This window comes from Aythya marila, assembly GCF_965140915.1.
Source record: "Aythya marila genome assembly, chromosome: 9".
NCBI classification, from domain to species: Eukaryota; Metazoa; Chordata; class Aves; order Anseriformes; family Anatidae; genus Aythya; species Aythya marila.
In genome coordinates this window covers 2,334,462-2,350,092 of record NC_139050.1, presented here as the reverse complement: position 1 = coordinate 2,350,092, position 15,631 = coordinate 2,334,462, and the positions used below count along the sequence as shown (strand labels likewise).

General features: G+C 35.9%; 1 protein-coding gene across 6 annotated transcripts in view; it reads left to right on the top strand.

Moving 5' to 3' along the window:
* The window catches only part of U2SURP (U2 snRNP associated SURP domain containing), a 45,176-nt gene that overhangs the window by 4,424 nt on the left and 25,121 nt on the right, over positions 1-15,631 (top strand). For 2 of the 6 annotated variants that reach the window (XM_082767375.1, XM_082767371.1), the window contains exons 2-13: positions 3,480-3,527; positions 5,904-6,002; positions 6,947-7,061; positions 7,400-7,533; positions 8,674-8,715; positions 9,510-9,577; positions 11,449-11,543; positions 11,625-11,660; positions 11,752-11,834; positions 13,124-13,289; positions 13,871-14,082; positions 15,040-15,083. In XM_082767375.1, coding sequence (XP_082623501.1) covers positions 3,480-3,527; positions 5,904-6,002; positions 6,947-7,061; positions 7,400-7,533; positions 8,674-8,715; positions 9,510-9,577; positions 11,449-11,543; positions 11,625-11,660; positions 11,752-11,834; positions 13,124-13,289; positions 13,871-14,082; positions 15,040-15,083 — 1,142 coding nt within the window. Of the gene's footprint in view, positions 1-3,479; positions 3,528-5,903; positions 6,003-6,946; positions 7,062-7,399; positions 7,534-8,673; positions 8,716-9,509; positions 9,578-11,448; positions 11,544-11,624; positions 11,661-11,751; positions 11,835-13,123; positions 13,290-13,870; positions 14,083-15,039; positions 15,084-15,631 lie in introns of those variants that run through there. The other 4 variants (XM_082767372.1, XM_082767374.1, XM_082767373.1 and 1 more) reach the window with 4 other exon arrangements.

Here is a 15,631-nt window from a genome sequence, read left to right as displayed (position 1 = left end):
GGAACATTGAAGTGTCAGAATCTGAGATGGAAGGGGGTCTCCATGTTGGCTTCCTGATATAAATTTGTGGTAAATTTCATTTACATGGTCCTTTCAAGATTTTTTTCCCCCCTTTGAAGGTTGAGTAAATTTGGCTAGATGGAGTAGCGTTGTTTTGAGTGACCTGACCTCCAGGACTGTGATGTGACAGGGCTGGGTGATTGGAGTGCCATTAAGCAGCCTGCACTGCTGCTGCAGGTATGCTGGCATGATCCTTGGAGGGGCCCATGCAGCGAAGGGATCTGATGTGAGCCAGCTGGGAAAGAGGCCATGGTGGTGTTTTTTTTTTTTTTTTTTTTTTTTTAGAGAAAAATGGTTTCATGCAGAGAGGTAGTGGCAGTGAATTGGGAGTGAGGCCCTTTGTTTATGCTGGCCATGCTACTGAAAGATCTACTCATCAAATATTTCCTGTCAGTGTTTGGACCGCGAAGGAACTATCCTGGTATCTCAGAAATCATCAGCTGCTGAGGAGGGCTTTGCGTATGTTTCTTTCAGCAGTTCATTGAGCTGCTTAACATCATTAGAAGGGGAAAAAGGAATCTTCCTGTGGGTTTCAATACAGGTGGGCAACGTTATCTAAAATGCTTGTCCTTGTGAGGACTCACAAGCCTGTGTTACTCAAGTCTGCTGATGCAACTCTTGAGGAAAAAAATTGCCCCTTTCATCCAGGCGGTGCAGCTGGATGCAAAGTGCAGTGCTGTGAGAATTAAATTAGTTTTTTTAATCACTGTTATTTACAAACTGGCAGCTAATGATGCTTAGTTTTGTCAGGAAATATTTCACTGTTGTGCTTCAGCGTGGGTACAGATGCTTGGATGGTCCAAAGCAGTACTACACTTACGTGAACTAAATTTATCGGTGGGATCAGAAGGCCTTAAAAATAAGAACTGTTTGAGGAGGAGAATAACATGGCTTTGCCAAGCTGCTAGCTACCACAGGAAAAAACTTGGTCTGTGTATTTACTGGAGTCAGCTAAAGCTGCTTTTAGATGTGCTTGGAGGGCCCCGTGATTTTTCTGCCTCAGGGGCTTGCAGGCTCCTGCTGGTCGGGCTGCAGGCCTGCTGCTAGCCCGCTGAATTTCTTGCGTGCTGCCATGCCCTGGAAGCCTCTTACAGCAGTATCTGATGGTTTCTCGGGAAACAGACTTAGTGTCTGGTAAATTTTTGTGTCCCCGTCCTCAGAATGTCATTTATCATGTCTTAAACATCATTGTGTTGAGCTTCCATACTGCCTGTTACTGTATGTGTTGCCTTACTTAGTGCCAGCCGTGTAAGCAGCACCCAGTGCCTGTCCTTGTTCGAAGGTATGGCTTTCTAAAACTTCTCTGATGGAAGAGAGAAAGAGATTTGAGAAACATTAACTTCATTCTGCTGTTGCCAAAAAATGCCCAACGACCTCCTTCCCCCCAAGCATTATGTCTTGACTTCTCTTAGTACATACACTAAGAAGATGGCACTGTATCAGCCCACCTTTGAGAGAAATCTTTCTAATCACAAGTTTTTGTAAAGGGTGTCATTTTAATTGATGTGTTGGTTGCCTCAGGGTGGTGGAGTGCAGTTTTCAGTCTTGGAAGTTCTTTTGCCTGGTGTCTGTTTTTTACCTGCGATGTTGTGCTATACATTCATCAGCTCTCAGGGAAGGACAGGTTTCCTGGAGCTACATCTTCGCAGTACATAGAATTGTGGATAGCAGATCACTGAGTGCCACGGGCAGTTGTGGATCACAAGAAAACCCCACACCAAACGCAGAGCAAAGTTTGCAGAAAGTGATATTAGTAAAATATGCTTGTGGTGTTTGCTTCTACCTGTGTTTTAATGAACTGTTAGTGGTACGTGTGAGCTGAATTTTTTCTTTTGTGCAAAGGTGTGAATAATGTATAGTGTTGCAGGTAAGTGGATTTGGGAGAGTAAAACAGATTTTTTCCCTTTTCTTTAAAAATACATATATTTCTTAGGAGTCTTTTGTCTCATTTTTAAAGGTTGTACCTTTCTTTCTCTCTGTCTCCCACTCCTCACCTCCCCGTTTGTGGACTTCGTGCCAGTTCTTGAACTGCTCTCTGCCACACCATGTTTTCTGTACTGAGTTGACTGTAAAATGTAGGAACGTACTTGTAGAAAGGTAAATGTCTGTCCGAGTTGAAGAAAGAAAAAATGATGGGAAATGGCAACAGATTTAGATTTTTTTTTTTTTTTCTAAAGTAGCATCTGGTGCTTTTGGAAGACTGGAGATGAGCACAGGATAATACTATTTCTGGTAGAAAACATAAATACCTGGTTATAACAAGTGCTAATGTTTTGTAACTAGTGAACAGATTCTGGCTAAGGAAAATCTTTCGGTTTTAACTTTAAATTTCAAACCAGATAAGGATTGTGCATCAAGCAGTTTTATCTTAACTGTGGAAATTGTATCAGGTTTCTAGAATTTGGGCATTGTATAGTCCTGCGTGCTGGAGTTTGCACCGCTTCAACTTCGTTAAAAATCTACTTTAAAAAGAATCTGTGCAAATTTTATACATATGGTGGTGTACATGTTTGGTAGCCTAGAATTGATTTTAAAATAAGAGGAGTGAATATGAATATTTTTTTTGTTCTGTAAGCATCTTGTACAGTATGTATAGTAGTACAGAACATTTAGTATGCATAGCACAGAATATAGAGTACATGTGTAGTTTAAAACTTGTTAAGAATCATCTAGTTTGAGTACTGTCTCAAGGCATTGGCAACTCAGCGTTTGCTGTTAGATCACTCAAATTTCAGAAGATTACAATATGTGGGGAATACAGTGTGCTTGCCTGAAAAATAAGCAAGTTGAAAAAAGCTGTGAAGCTTTAAATAACTGAATTCTAATTTTTAATTCCAGTGCAGTATATTAAAAGTGACAGTTCTGCATACGTTAATTCTATGCATTTTAAAAATTTCAGTTACTGTTTAATTTAGAGTAATAAAGATAATTGAATATTCACAAATTGGATTTAAATTAGTGTTCTTGAGATGGCTGTCTTCCATCTATGTACCTCATACTAAGAGCAGTTTAGGGAATGATTTATAGTAAGGCAAATATGATCAAGCACTTTCCGTAATCTTTAGCAATCTTGAATGACAACTTTTGGAGATTCAGTGCAACAGACTTAATTTTTTCCATGGAATGGTGTTAATGGCAAGATTGTAAAACTGAGCTGTGGAAATGTAGATGTTTTTAATGGTAGCACAAAATATCTATTGTTAATTCCTTTTTTTGCCTTATATTGAAATTGTAAATGCTATGGCAATGTTCAGCTGTATCATTTAAAATATTTGTGTGTATCTTTACTCTTGTGTATTTGGACCTTGAAGTTGAAATCAAAATCACATTCAAAGAAATTAATCAGAAAAAAAAACAGCACTTGTTTGCCGCCTTCATTTCTTTTTCTGTGCCTCACTTCCTTTGCATTCTCTCTCCAGGTCAGATTGCCAGATGCAGTACATAACACTGGATCTGCTGATACACATGTAAGTCCAAAAGGTTAAAAAAAACAAACAAACACAAGAACAACAACAACAAAACAAACCCAGAAACTCAAAATAGGCCTGTCCTTTAGAGAAAACAACTTGTTGTAGATAAACTCTGCTGCATTTGATATATAACCTGTAGGTGGTTGTAATGAAACATTTTTTATATTTGAAAATACTCCTTGAATTTTTTTTAAAAAACACTAGTGTAAAAATCTGTATGTTTTTCTTATGCTGAAGAATAGTGCTGAATAGTTACAAGAGTCAGTGCATATTAAAGTTGACTTTTTTATCGTGTACAGTTGGCTTCTCTCACAAATGAGATCAAGTGGCCCTAATTTAACCCTCCATTTTAATTTATAATGGAATATGTTTAAAATATTCTAATAGAATATATTTAAATGAATAATAAGAGCGTTGATGCCAGACAAATCATCAGTGGTGTAGATCTTCTTCAAGATGTTATTTGACATCTGACACAGTCAATTATAAGCTGTTAACTTTCTTGTAAGATAACATTATTCAAGTTGTGATAGTAAAAACTTTTCATTAAGAAGTTGGTTCTGTTTCTTGTCTTGCTTCACTTGATATAATTTGGAAAATTATTCTTGAAACACTTTTGAATATTTATTGTCTGAAACCGGGTTTTCAGTACTTTATGCCATCTTGCAGTTAACACACTTGTGCTTGATGTGAATTTGATTTCATGCAATGATTGGGTTGCTTAGCTAGAAGTTTGCTCTTGCTTCCATCATTTGCTTTACTCCTTTCATTATGTAAAGGAAAATCCATATGGTAAAGGAAGAAAGTCTCTAAGTTTTGTATAGGTCTGTTGTTAGTAATTTTGTGAAGCTGCATATGGTTAATGCTGTAACTGCCTTCTGGAATGTAAATTGCAGGTTCGATCCTGTTCATTGTATATGGTTGATTTGCAGGTATCCTGTACCATTACTGTGAGGCTATTTGCAAATGACAGGATAAGCCTTGAGTAGGAGCATGGTGTTTGTATTTGTCTGCATCTCTGTACCATAGCAATGTGCCCACATTTTGCCAGGGTTCTGTATTGCTTGTCATACTGAAATACAAGCTGTCTTTCAGGCAACAGGAAAATGGGATTTTATTAACTTTCAAAACACATAGATGGATGAAAACCTGCTGATAAACGTGTCACAGCAGCTCATGTTGACAAACATAGCATCATAAGCCAGATGACTCCAAAGACAACACTGCATTAATTTGTAACTGATAGTTCTCCTTTTAATTAGGAATTAGGAAATGTTTTTCAAAGGAATACAAGCAATTTTGGTCATATGCTTCACCTTCACCTTATTTGTTGTGATGTGTTATTATGTTGAGCTGATTTTTTTTAACAATTACTGTGAAAGTGGTAGTTTTGAGCATCCCTGACAGCTGTGTCAGTGCATAAAAATATTTTTTGAACACGGAGGATAATCGATTATGTTCTGTTCTTTTGGGGCCTTTTTCTTGTTCTTTTGCTAGTTCTTTATGAGCTACTGCGTTAAACTAGGAATTTCCAGATAAGTTTATTTTTCTTTTCGTTCCCATTGCCCATGTCTTCTGAACATTTTTTTTCCTGTTTTTGCTCTCCGAATGCTTTACCATTTGTTAATTGCCCAAATAGACTCTTGTGAATGCTAATTCCATACTCTTCAGAAATGACTGTTACCTGTAGTCCTTTTTTAATCAGGGTTTCAAGAAGGGAGCAATGCAGATTAAGTTATCCAAAATAGAAGGAATCTAGGATTTAAGTGTTTTTTTTTTTTTTTTTTTTGTTTGTTTGTTTCTTTGCTTTAACTAGTAGAAGTAAATGTCAAGAATGTTTTCCTATTCAAGCAAAATTACTTCTTTGAACCTTAAGGTACAAAATAAGTTTATTGTCCATTTAAGTCTTCACTTACACATGTTTAACCTTGCACAAACATTCCTCCAGCCTGAGTAGTCAGAACTTCTAGAGCATTTCTTTTTTCCCCTTTTTGTGATGATCAAAAAGGAGTTGTGGTGCAAAGCATATTTTCCAAGAGTTTTAGAAACTGTGCTTTGCATTGTGGTAAGGTCTCAGGCTCTTGCAGCAAGTACCCGTCACTTTTGTCTGAGGCGTCTTTGAATAACATATTAAAAGCTTTCTCATTTAAACAGAGGTAATTAGTTTTTATAAAACACAGATTTATTTATTTATTTTTAAATATATTAGATATTGGCAAGTTTAGAAGTAGAGGTAGCCTTTTATTTTGTTTTCCAAACATCTGGAATGGTTGTCATGTTGAGTCACTTAGAAAGTTTCTGGTCTTGGCCAAAGAGAACAGTAACATTATATTTTGTTTTACAAACAGTTTGTTTTTCTTACTCCTTCTACAGCCTCTAATGGAAAGTAAACTTAAAGCATTCAGTATTGGTAAAATGAGTGCTGCCAAACGGACTCTGAGCAAGAAGGAACAAGAGGAATTAAAAAAGAAGGTAATGGTATACCATGAAAATGTTGTTACATATTCAGAGCTGAAATTGGTTTTCTGGTAGATTATAACCAGCTTCATCAACAGTTTTATTTTGATTTAGATAATTATAGCTTTTTAAGAATGAAAGGGAATTGTATTTTACATATTTAATTTGTTCTTCGTGTCCATGGGGATGGGGGGCAGGCTTGCTTCTCTCTGTGGCAGTCTGAAGTGCTGAATTACAGCAATCCATTGATTATTGTACTACTCAGATTGAAGACAGACATTGCCTTATATTATTTCCTGTTCTCCGTTTGTTCTGTATCCTTAGATTTCAGTAGTTAGAATGAGTACCTATTGTATCTGGAATTGTTTCAGTACATGTCCTTGTTTTGCAAAACACATCTTTGTCTAATGACTTATTATAGGAAAAATCAAAATGATTAAAATTTGATACTGAATTTTGGGATGCTCAGGAATATCTGAATGTTAGGAAACACGTATAGTTGCCAAGGTGAAAGTTCTGAAAATCCTGGTCTTTGGATATTACAAACTCAACTTGTTCTGTACTTCAGTGGGATTTCTCGTGCTACATTTTTGAAAATACTAGTGTAAAGAAAGTTTCTTTAAAGTTAATTTAGTTTGCCTCACTCAACTTTATTAAGCCAACCACTCTCATAATGTTGGTTTTTTGTATAATCTCTTCAGTGTTCAGCTGCCAGGTAAACTCTTGTAAATGAATAGTCATATGTGAGCACACAGACCTTATTTGCTTAAAGTATTACATACTGTTTTCTTCCCACAGTCCTCAAAAATTTGAATTGTTTGTCTAAAATTGAAACTCATTTGATAGAGTTTGTAGCATGAACTCTAGAAAACAAAAAGGAATATAATATAGCTAATTTAAGAATAGCTGTCATTGGATGTTCTGTGATGATAGTAAATTGATTAACATCTGCTCTGTAGGAGGATGAGAAGGCTGCTGCAGAAATTTATGAAGAATTTCTTGCTGCCTTTGAGGGAAGTGATGGTAATAAAGTGAAAACATTTGTAAGAGGAGGAATCGTTAATGCATCTAAAGGTATTACTAATCTTTTTGTGTGTGGTTGCGGTAGATCATTTGGCTTTGAGTAAAGATGGAGATTGGCTTTGAATTGCATTTTAAAATTAATATATTGCATTATAAGAAGTCATGGAAACTTGATACTAAAATTTCTTTAACTTACTTGGTAGTTAGCTACATGATTTGTCCTTTAAAATTCATGGGAAAAACTGCTTTGTTTTAAAATAACTGATCTTTGTTCTTTTTTCTTCATACTAAAAGATGAGGTTATATTTCAGAAAGAACAATGTTTCTAATGAACTGTGTTGTACACTATTAGTTAATATAATTTGTTTTTAATTTGCCTTTAATTTCAGAGGAGCATGAGACAGATGAGAAACGGGGTAAAATCTATAAACCTTCATCACGGTTTTCAGATCAAAAAAATCAACCAAGTCAGCCATCAAATGAGAAGCCTCCATCCCTCTTAATGATAGAAACCAAAAAGCCTGTAAGTGTCTTCTTTGAATGTTAACTCCCTACTCTAGGACTCTAGGTAGTATTTTGAAGTGCTTAGAAAAGGGTCTGTGTGATTTTTGCAGAGTAATATTATTTGCAGAGTAGTATTATAGTCACACAATAAAAGAGAGTGGAAACTTTGACTTGCTTAATCCCATAGAAAATAACAAGAGGATAAAATTCAGAGGTCTGGTAGACCTGTATCCAGCATGATATACCTGATACTGCACTTTGTTTTGGGTGCTTCATGTTTTCAGTGTGTTCCTGCTAATTGACTTGCGTATACAGATTTGGTGACTGTTGTAAAGTAACAACCTACAGTCCAGAGAATTTGGGATTTTAGAAGCAATTCTTTTTGCTACCATCTGTTTTTAGTTCTTTAAAGCTTACCGAAACAAAACAAAACCAACCAAACAAAAAACCCATGACCATTTGTGTAATTGATACAGAGTATTTTTGGAATGAGCTTTTTGGGTGCTAATATTGGAACAGTTCCCTTCAGCTCTTTGGGTTCTACCAAATAAGTCCTAGAACTTGCGAGTTTTTCAGACTGAACACCTTTTTATTTTATTTATTTTGTCTTCTGAGTGGTTTGATATACTTTTTTGATCTTAAACTGAGATTTCATCATAAAGTACTGGAAGTGTTACCTACTAACTTAGTTTTCAATTCAGGTGATAGTTACATGTGATTACTGTTACTACTGTATGTGTATAATATGTAATTAATGTCTTAGAAATCTTTGAAAGAGCTTACTACAATTCTTAAAGTTACATGAAACTTGATACTGCCTGCTAGGGTGGGAAATGAGCTATAATGTGATATTTGTGGGTAATCCCATCCTAACTTTCCTCCAGCTTTAAACAAAAATGAAATTTGGAATAATGGGGTGATAACTGCATGGCAATTTTTATTCTCATTGTATGTAAAGCTCTGCACTTACAGAAATTAATTGTAGTTTTTATCATTCTGAGTTCTGTTTTGTCTTATGCAAGTATTTGTACTGTAAGAGTATTACTGCTTTTCAAATTTGTCATAAATACTTATGAGATAATGCAATCAGTTTACTCACTTGCCCTGTCCAATGGTGATTGAAGATAATGAGGTAAAAATGATTTTATTTATTTGGCAGACCCTCCCCAAAAACAAACAAAAACAAACAACTTTGCCTGGGGTGAGTAGGAAGTCCAGTTTTTCCAAAGCTGTAGTGTGTAACACAATAAATATTTTGTATGTCTGCCTATTGGAAACGTTTTCATTTAAATTTGGTTATATAAAAACAATGTTGTAGAACATAAAAGTTCACATGAGTTAGTTGAGGTGCATATATTACAGTAAAAAAGAAAAAAGAATATATTCTTTGTCATTTAAGAGTTCTTTTCTGAAGATCTTTGACTGTTTTTTGAGTAACTCTGTCTTCAGACCTGTATTTATATCTGAAAAGAAGCAAGAAAAGTAAATTATTTTCACATAGAATGTTTGCCTGTGGATAAAAATATTTGAATATATGTATATACACACATACGTAAATTCTTCTTGTATATACGTGTGTGTGTGTAAGTACACACACATATCAATTTAATTAGAGCATGAAGGCTTGTTAGGAGAGCAATCAATTTCTGTTATAAGTTTTTAAGTGAACCAAACTGACAAAACACACCACAGGTATTTTATATTTGTGTGTTGTAGACAGTGTTATATCAGATATGCTTCATGGTAGTAGTCAGAAGTAACAAAGTTTAGTTTAAGCTGTCCTTAATTTTATATTTTCTAGCTGTGTTTGCTAGCATTCAGTCTTAATGTTTTCACGTCTGTTTCCTTTTATTTTCTCCTGTAGTTTACTTGGTTTTAAAGCTGTAGGTAAAATATGCATGAAAATTTTCTAAAATTTTGTTACACAATTATCATTTATATGTTTTTGTTTAATTTCATGTGCTCAAATGTTGGCTGATGTATCTTTAATTTTAGCCTTTGAAGAAAGGAGAGAAGGAGAAGAAAAAGAGTAATTTGGAGCTTTTTAAAGAAGAGTTAAAGCAGTAAGTTTCAGTAACTGTTTCTGTAAGTAAAGAAGGAGGAGTGGGGTCTGGCTCCTAGTTTTTACAGGCAATGCTTAGGATCATTCTTGCTAACCTGTTTCCCAATGTCCCTGCTCCCTAAAAGGTTTGTGGCATGGTACAACTTCGTTAGCAACGGCAATGATACTTATAAAGAGGTTGTGAAGCTGCACTGGTAGTTGCTTGTTACAGGTCTATATGATTTGTGTAGATAATTAGTTGCCATCTGATTAGCTTTTTGGTGTTCTTTGATGCTTTTCCCTTTTTGTTACCCTGATTGGTGCTAGGAAGAGTTTGCCATTGTTGCTGTAAAAGACTTCTGTTCTAAAACGAAGCATCAACCAGAGCCTTTAAAAATGATCAATAAACAAACAGTAAAGCCCAGTCTGCTATTTGGAATGAATGGATTTCTCTGCATTTCAGAGGCATTTGTCAGATTATGACCATTGAAACTATTCATTACTACCTTCCTAATCAGAAAAATATCTAGAGCGGTTAAAATAATAATAATAAAATTACAGTATTTCAAAGATCAGAGTAAGTGAATGACTGGCTATGTTTCTGCTGCTACCTAAGTTGATTTTGGATCAGTTCATGTGAATGAAAACTTTGTTGATTCAGCCATCCATCCAGCTACCCAGATAAAAAAAAAATAAATGGAAACCCAGGTTTGTTTCTTTGCCAGCTGCTGCCATTACATTACTTGGAATGCAATTCTGTTATAAATTAGCCAGTGTGAGCTTATAAATGATAACACTTATGAACATGGCATCATGCATTACTTAAGACTAAAGTAGGTATCATAAGGGATGAGTGTGTTTGGGTTTTGCTGTTTACTTAACTTTTGATAAAGAGTTTGGTAGCAAATTTAAATGTCTATCAGAATCAGGAAGAGCGAGTTTTGTGTCTCTAAAAGCATATCAAGAGGAACTGTGGTATATGATAGAGCTTTTATATTATATCACAAATGCGACTTTTAAATTAAGATGTACTTCTCTTGCATAATTAAAAAAAAAAAAACAAGCTGAATTATGCTTCAAAAAGCAGATTATTTCCCTTTTAAGTATATAAGGCAACAGAAGAAGATCACATGTACAGAATGTAACCGAATACAATATATTTGTCTTGACGTTAGACACAGAAAATAAAATAATGTCTATGTTAGAAAGCAAGAGGGACTGCATTTTAAATCCATAAATTATTTATTACTTGATGTAAATGAATTGAATTGACAGTCTTGTATTGCTCATATGTAATATCTTTGTTACCAGGGTTTAAAACCCGATTACAAAGAACCAAGCAGTTACTAGTGTGCTAGTGTGAGTGCTGTCTTTAGAGGTATAAACAGAGATGAGGTCTTGTATGTACTAGGAATAGTCAAATGGAGTTGTCCTATCGTTGTAAAAGGTGACAGCCTGCAGAGAGAGAACAAGGTTTAGAAAAAATAGAAGTAGACACTGAGGTGTTGTCTGCATCTTGAAAAGTAAACTGAACAGTCAATGATCTGTGTCATTTAAATGTGGAATTCAAGTCCCTCTTTCAGAGAGTACTTCTCATTTCTGATCTCGTTTAAAAAAAATTAAAAAAAAAAAAAAAAAGCTTCTCAAACTCTGTCAGTTCTGTTTGAGATTAAAATGCCCTGACAGTATGAATGAGGAAGCATCCAGCTGGAATAATTCTGGTGGTTAGATTCCACTTGATTAACCAAAAATTAAATCCTACTGGCCATGTGAAGTTTTTAGCAAGCTCATTGTTTAATAAATATTAAACGTTTTCATATTTCTAAAGATGATTGTTTTTAACAACTTTTTAATATTTCAGTTTTTATTACTTACATTCAACTTGTTTTGCAGAATACAAGAGGAGCGTGATGAACGACATAAAACAAAAGGTAGATTGAGTCGTTTTGAGCCACCCCAGTCAGATTCAGATGGCCAGCGTCGTTCAAGTGAGTAGATGTTGGTTTTTTAATGTTGGTTTGGCCTGTAAGATTTGTTGACTAAAACATATGTACTTTCTATTTATTTAGTGGATGCTCCTTCAAGAAGAAACAGATCATCTGGTGGTAATATAGATTCTTTTCTCATTCAGTATAATGTTGTCACTTCAATGTGTACCAAGGATTATGACTTTATTTCCCCCTTCTATCACTGTAGTACTGGATGATTATGCACCAGGATCACATGATGTTGGAGATCCAAGCACAACAAATTTGTATCTTGGAAACATTAATCCTCAAGTAAGTTGGAGCTATGCTGTGAAGCATAGCTTTGGCGTATTTGGGTCCAGCTGAAATTCTTAAAGTTCAACAAGGCCAAGTGCCGGGTCCTGCACCTGGGGTGCAATAACCCCAAGCAGAGCTACAGGCTGGGAGATGAGTGGTTGGAGAGCTGCCAGGCAGAGAAGGACCTGGGAGTGATGGTGGATAGTCGGCTGAATATGAGCCAGCAGTGTGCTCAGGTGGCCAAGAAGGCCAACGGCATCCTGGCTTGCATAAGAAACAGTGTGACCAGCAGGGCTAGGGAGGTGATCGTCCCCCTGTACTCGGCTCTGGTGAGGCCGCACCTCGAGTACTGTGTTCAGTTTTGGGCCCCTCGCTACAAGAAGGACATGGAGGTGCTTGAGCGGGTGCAGAGAAGGGCGACGAAGCTGGTGAGGGGTCTGGAGAACAAGTCCTACGAGGAGCGGCTGAGGGAGCTGGGCTTGTTCAGCCTGGAGAAGAGGAGGCTCAGGGGCGACCTTATCGCTCTCTACGGGTGCCTTAAAGGAGGCTGTAGTGAGGTGGGGGTTGGTCTGTTCTCCCACGTACCTGGTGACAGGACGAGGGGGAATGGGCTAAAGTTGAGCCAGGGGAGTTTTAGGCTGGATGTTAGGAAGAACTTCTTTACCAAAAGGGTTGTTAGACATTGGAATGGGCTGCCCAGGGAAGTGGTGGAGTCACCATCCCTGGAGGTCTTGAAAAGACGTTTAGATGTAGAGCTTAGGGATATGGTTTAGTGGTGACTGTTAGTGTTAGGTCAGAGGTTGGACTCGATGATCTTGAGGTCTCTTCCAACCTAGAAATTCTGTGATTCTGTGATTCTTTTTCCTTCATTTTTATTTTAAGCCATACGCGTATGTTTAATCTGATATGAGGTAACAGTTGTCAATTGTAGAGACAGTATTCTTTTGAATAAATGCTCTTAACATGATGCTGCAAAAAATAAGGTTAAAAATATTGTTACTAGATGCAAAAATACTGAGTGAAAATTATTTTTCCATTAATATCTCATTGTGAGAAGGATAGTATCTCAAATTTGATTGTGCTTTGTTTAGAATTCAGTCTTCTTGTTACTACTGTTCTGCAGTAGGTTTAGTAGGTGAGGTATTGATGAAGAGTTAAACTCTTCATCAAAAGATGAAAAGAGTTACTCTTTAACTTTTTGTTAAACTGAGAGAATTAAAATCTTCACGTGCAGACACTAATATGAAATGGAATTGCATAGAAGTATAGCAACAAGATACTACCTTCTACTTCTCTTCCTCTAGATGAATGAAGAGATGTTATGTCAAGAATTTGGACGCTTTGGACCATTAGCAAGCGTTAAAATCATGTGGCCAAGAACTGATGAAGAAAGAGCAAGAGAAAGAAATTGTGGCTTTGTTGCATTTATGAACAGGAGAGATGCTGAAAGAGCATTAAAGAATTTAAATGGTAAACATTTTTTTCAGTTTTTTAATTATCTGTTTAGGAACGTTGAGGAGTAACTGAGCATGTCTTCAGGTTCTTTGTCAGACTGGTGATAGATGTAATGCAACTGTTTTTCCTGAGGAATCCAGGAAAAGAATTGGAAATACTGGGAGTTTAAACTGTAGTAGATAGGACGCTAGCAGTGTTTTTAGTTTACAATGGCTGTTTTACTGACATGAAACTATAGCATATACAAGGGTGTTGCATTACTAGATGTAAAATTGCTAACTGTTTTGCAGATGTGAAGGAGAGGTAATGTTTTTTCTCTGCTCTGAGAACAGATTCATTAAAGAAGGAATCTGTATTACTTGCAGTTTACCAATAATGAACAAGTTCAATAATGAACTTCTTGTGCATAAGTTTGACTAATGCACAACAAGTAATTCTCAGTAATTGGTGATAAATAGGCCCTTTACTTTTGAATAATGGTTAAATTTCTAATATTACTACAAATATTAATATTTATTACCTAAATATTGCACTTGCACAGAGAAGTCTTGATTGATGCAGAACCAGTTTATAACAGCTGTTTTTGCTTTTCTCAGGCAAGATGATAATGTCCTTTGAAATGAAGCTAGGCTGGGGCAAAGCTGTACCTATACCACCACATCCAATATACATTCCACCTTCTATGATGGAGCATACCCTCCCGCCTCCTCCATCAGGACTGCCTTTTAATGCCCAGCCTAGGGAGAGGTTGAAGAATCCTAATGCTCCAATGTTACCCCCACCAAAAAACAAGGAAGATTTTGAGAAGGTAACTTAAAGTAACCCTGGGCCATATCTCGTTGTTAAATACTACATCTGTGGGAGTATTTCAATGACTTCGTAGATTTACATTGTTCAGGCTGACTTTGGCAGCCCTTAGTGTACAAACTCATTGGCTCCCTGCTGTAGCCCAAGGGAACCTGACTAATTCCCAAAGCCTGTCTCATGTCTGTGTTAGGATATGATGTATTGGGTCTTGGCTTATTTTTAGAGCTGCTTTAAATCTTCCAGTTTTCATTTTCCCCCTCCAGGCTCCCTGGATATTTTTCTCCTACGTCCCCCCCCTTTTGTTGGCTGCCAAATTGCAATATCTAAATTACTTTATTTAGAGAAAATACTACGTTTTAATTTGGGTAGCATTATTTTTACACTAGAGGAGTTGATATATTTTGTGTAGAAGGTAATTAATCTGGACGTTGAGTAAGTATTTTATGCTACTTATGGAGTCCATTTTCAACCTTTTTCTTTTCTGGAATATTAGCTGATAAAAATGAAGGGTAAGTATCTCGTAATCACAAACCAACTTGATTTACATTTGTAAGAATTTGTTGATTCTTTGAATGACACTTAATTGTTAGGGTTATTTTTCTTCCTAAGACTTGGGAATAAAGTAATACCAACCCGATCCAAGTCAAATAGTTCAGAATTGTTTCATAAGCTTAAGAACTCCTTTCTTAATTATATTCAGTGTAGTACCTATTCAGTGCATCAATGTACATTCTGACAGGAATGTTCTGATACTTTGCAATTAGTGAACCTTTATGGTTCACTGACACAACCATTTGCATTTTGTGTAATTGCTTAGCTATAACTTCACAGCAGTGATTGCCTGCAAAACTTGTGATAGATGTGTAGTATTTTCATTGCATATGTATATTTTTGCTTGTTACTTGTTAACAATACTCACATATTCTATGTTTATTATCTGATGTGACTTCATATACAGACTCTGTCGCAAGCCATAGTCAAAGTGGTTATCCCAACAGAAAGGTACATGTTTTTCTTTATTATTACTGATCTAAATATAGAAAATTTCCCCCTTCGGAATTTTAAAGAAAAATTGTGATGTTGAGGAAAAGGTAATGGCTTGACTGAGCAATGGTTCTTTCATAACACTTGAGAGAGATGTTTTACAGTCTTATTATCCTTATCTCAATAACTTTTTTTTTTCTTATTGAGGATAAATTGAAGTAATTATCTTTTTTTTTTTTTTTTAATTGAATTTAAGTACTAGAAATAGTTGCAGGGTAATTTTATGAGTGAACTCTAGGGAGAAATAGATTAATTTAGTGATGCATTGTAAGTCCAGGCATAAACCTTTAAGTACTTTGTAGCTAGGATGCAGCTGTCTCCAATGTGGTGCTGTGCTTTGTTTTTCTTTTTTTCTTTTTTTCAATTGTACAATTTGTAGTGCAGTTAAAATTGGTTTTAGTTTATACTGTTTTTAAAATATGCAACAGTCAATTACAGTTGCCAAATAAGTTAGTTCTGTAGTGCAAGGGTATTTTTGTGTTTTGGTCTTCATCAGTGCCTTCGCT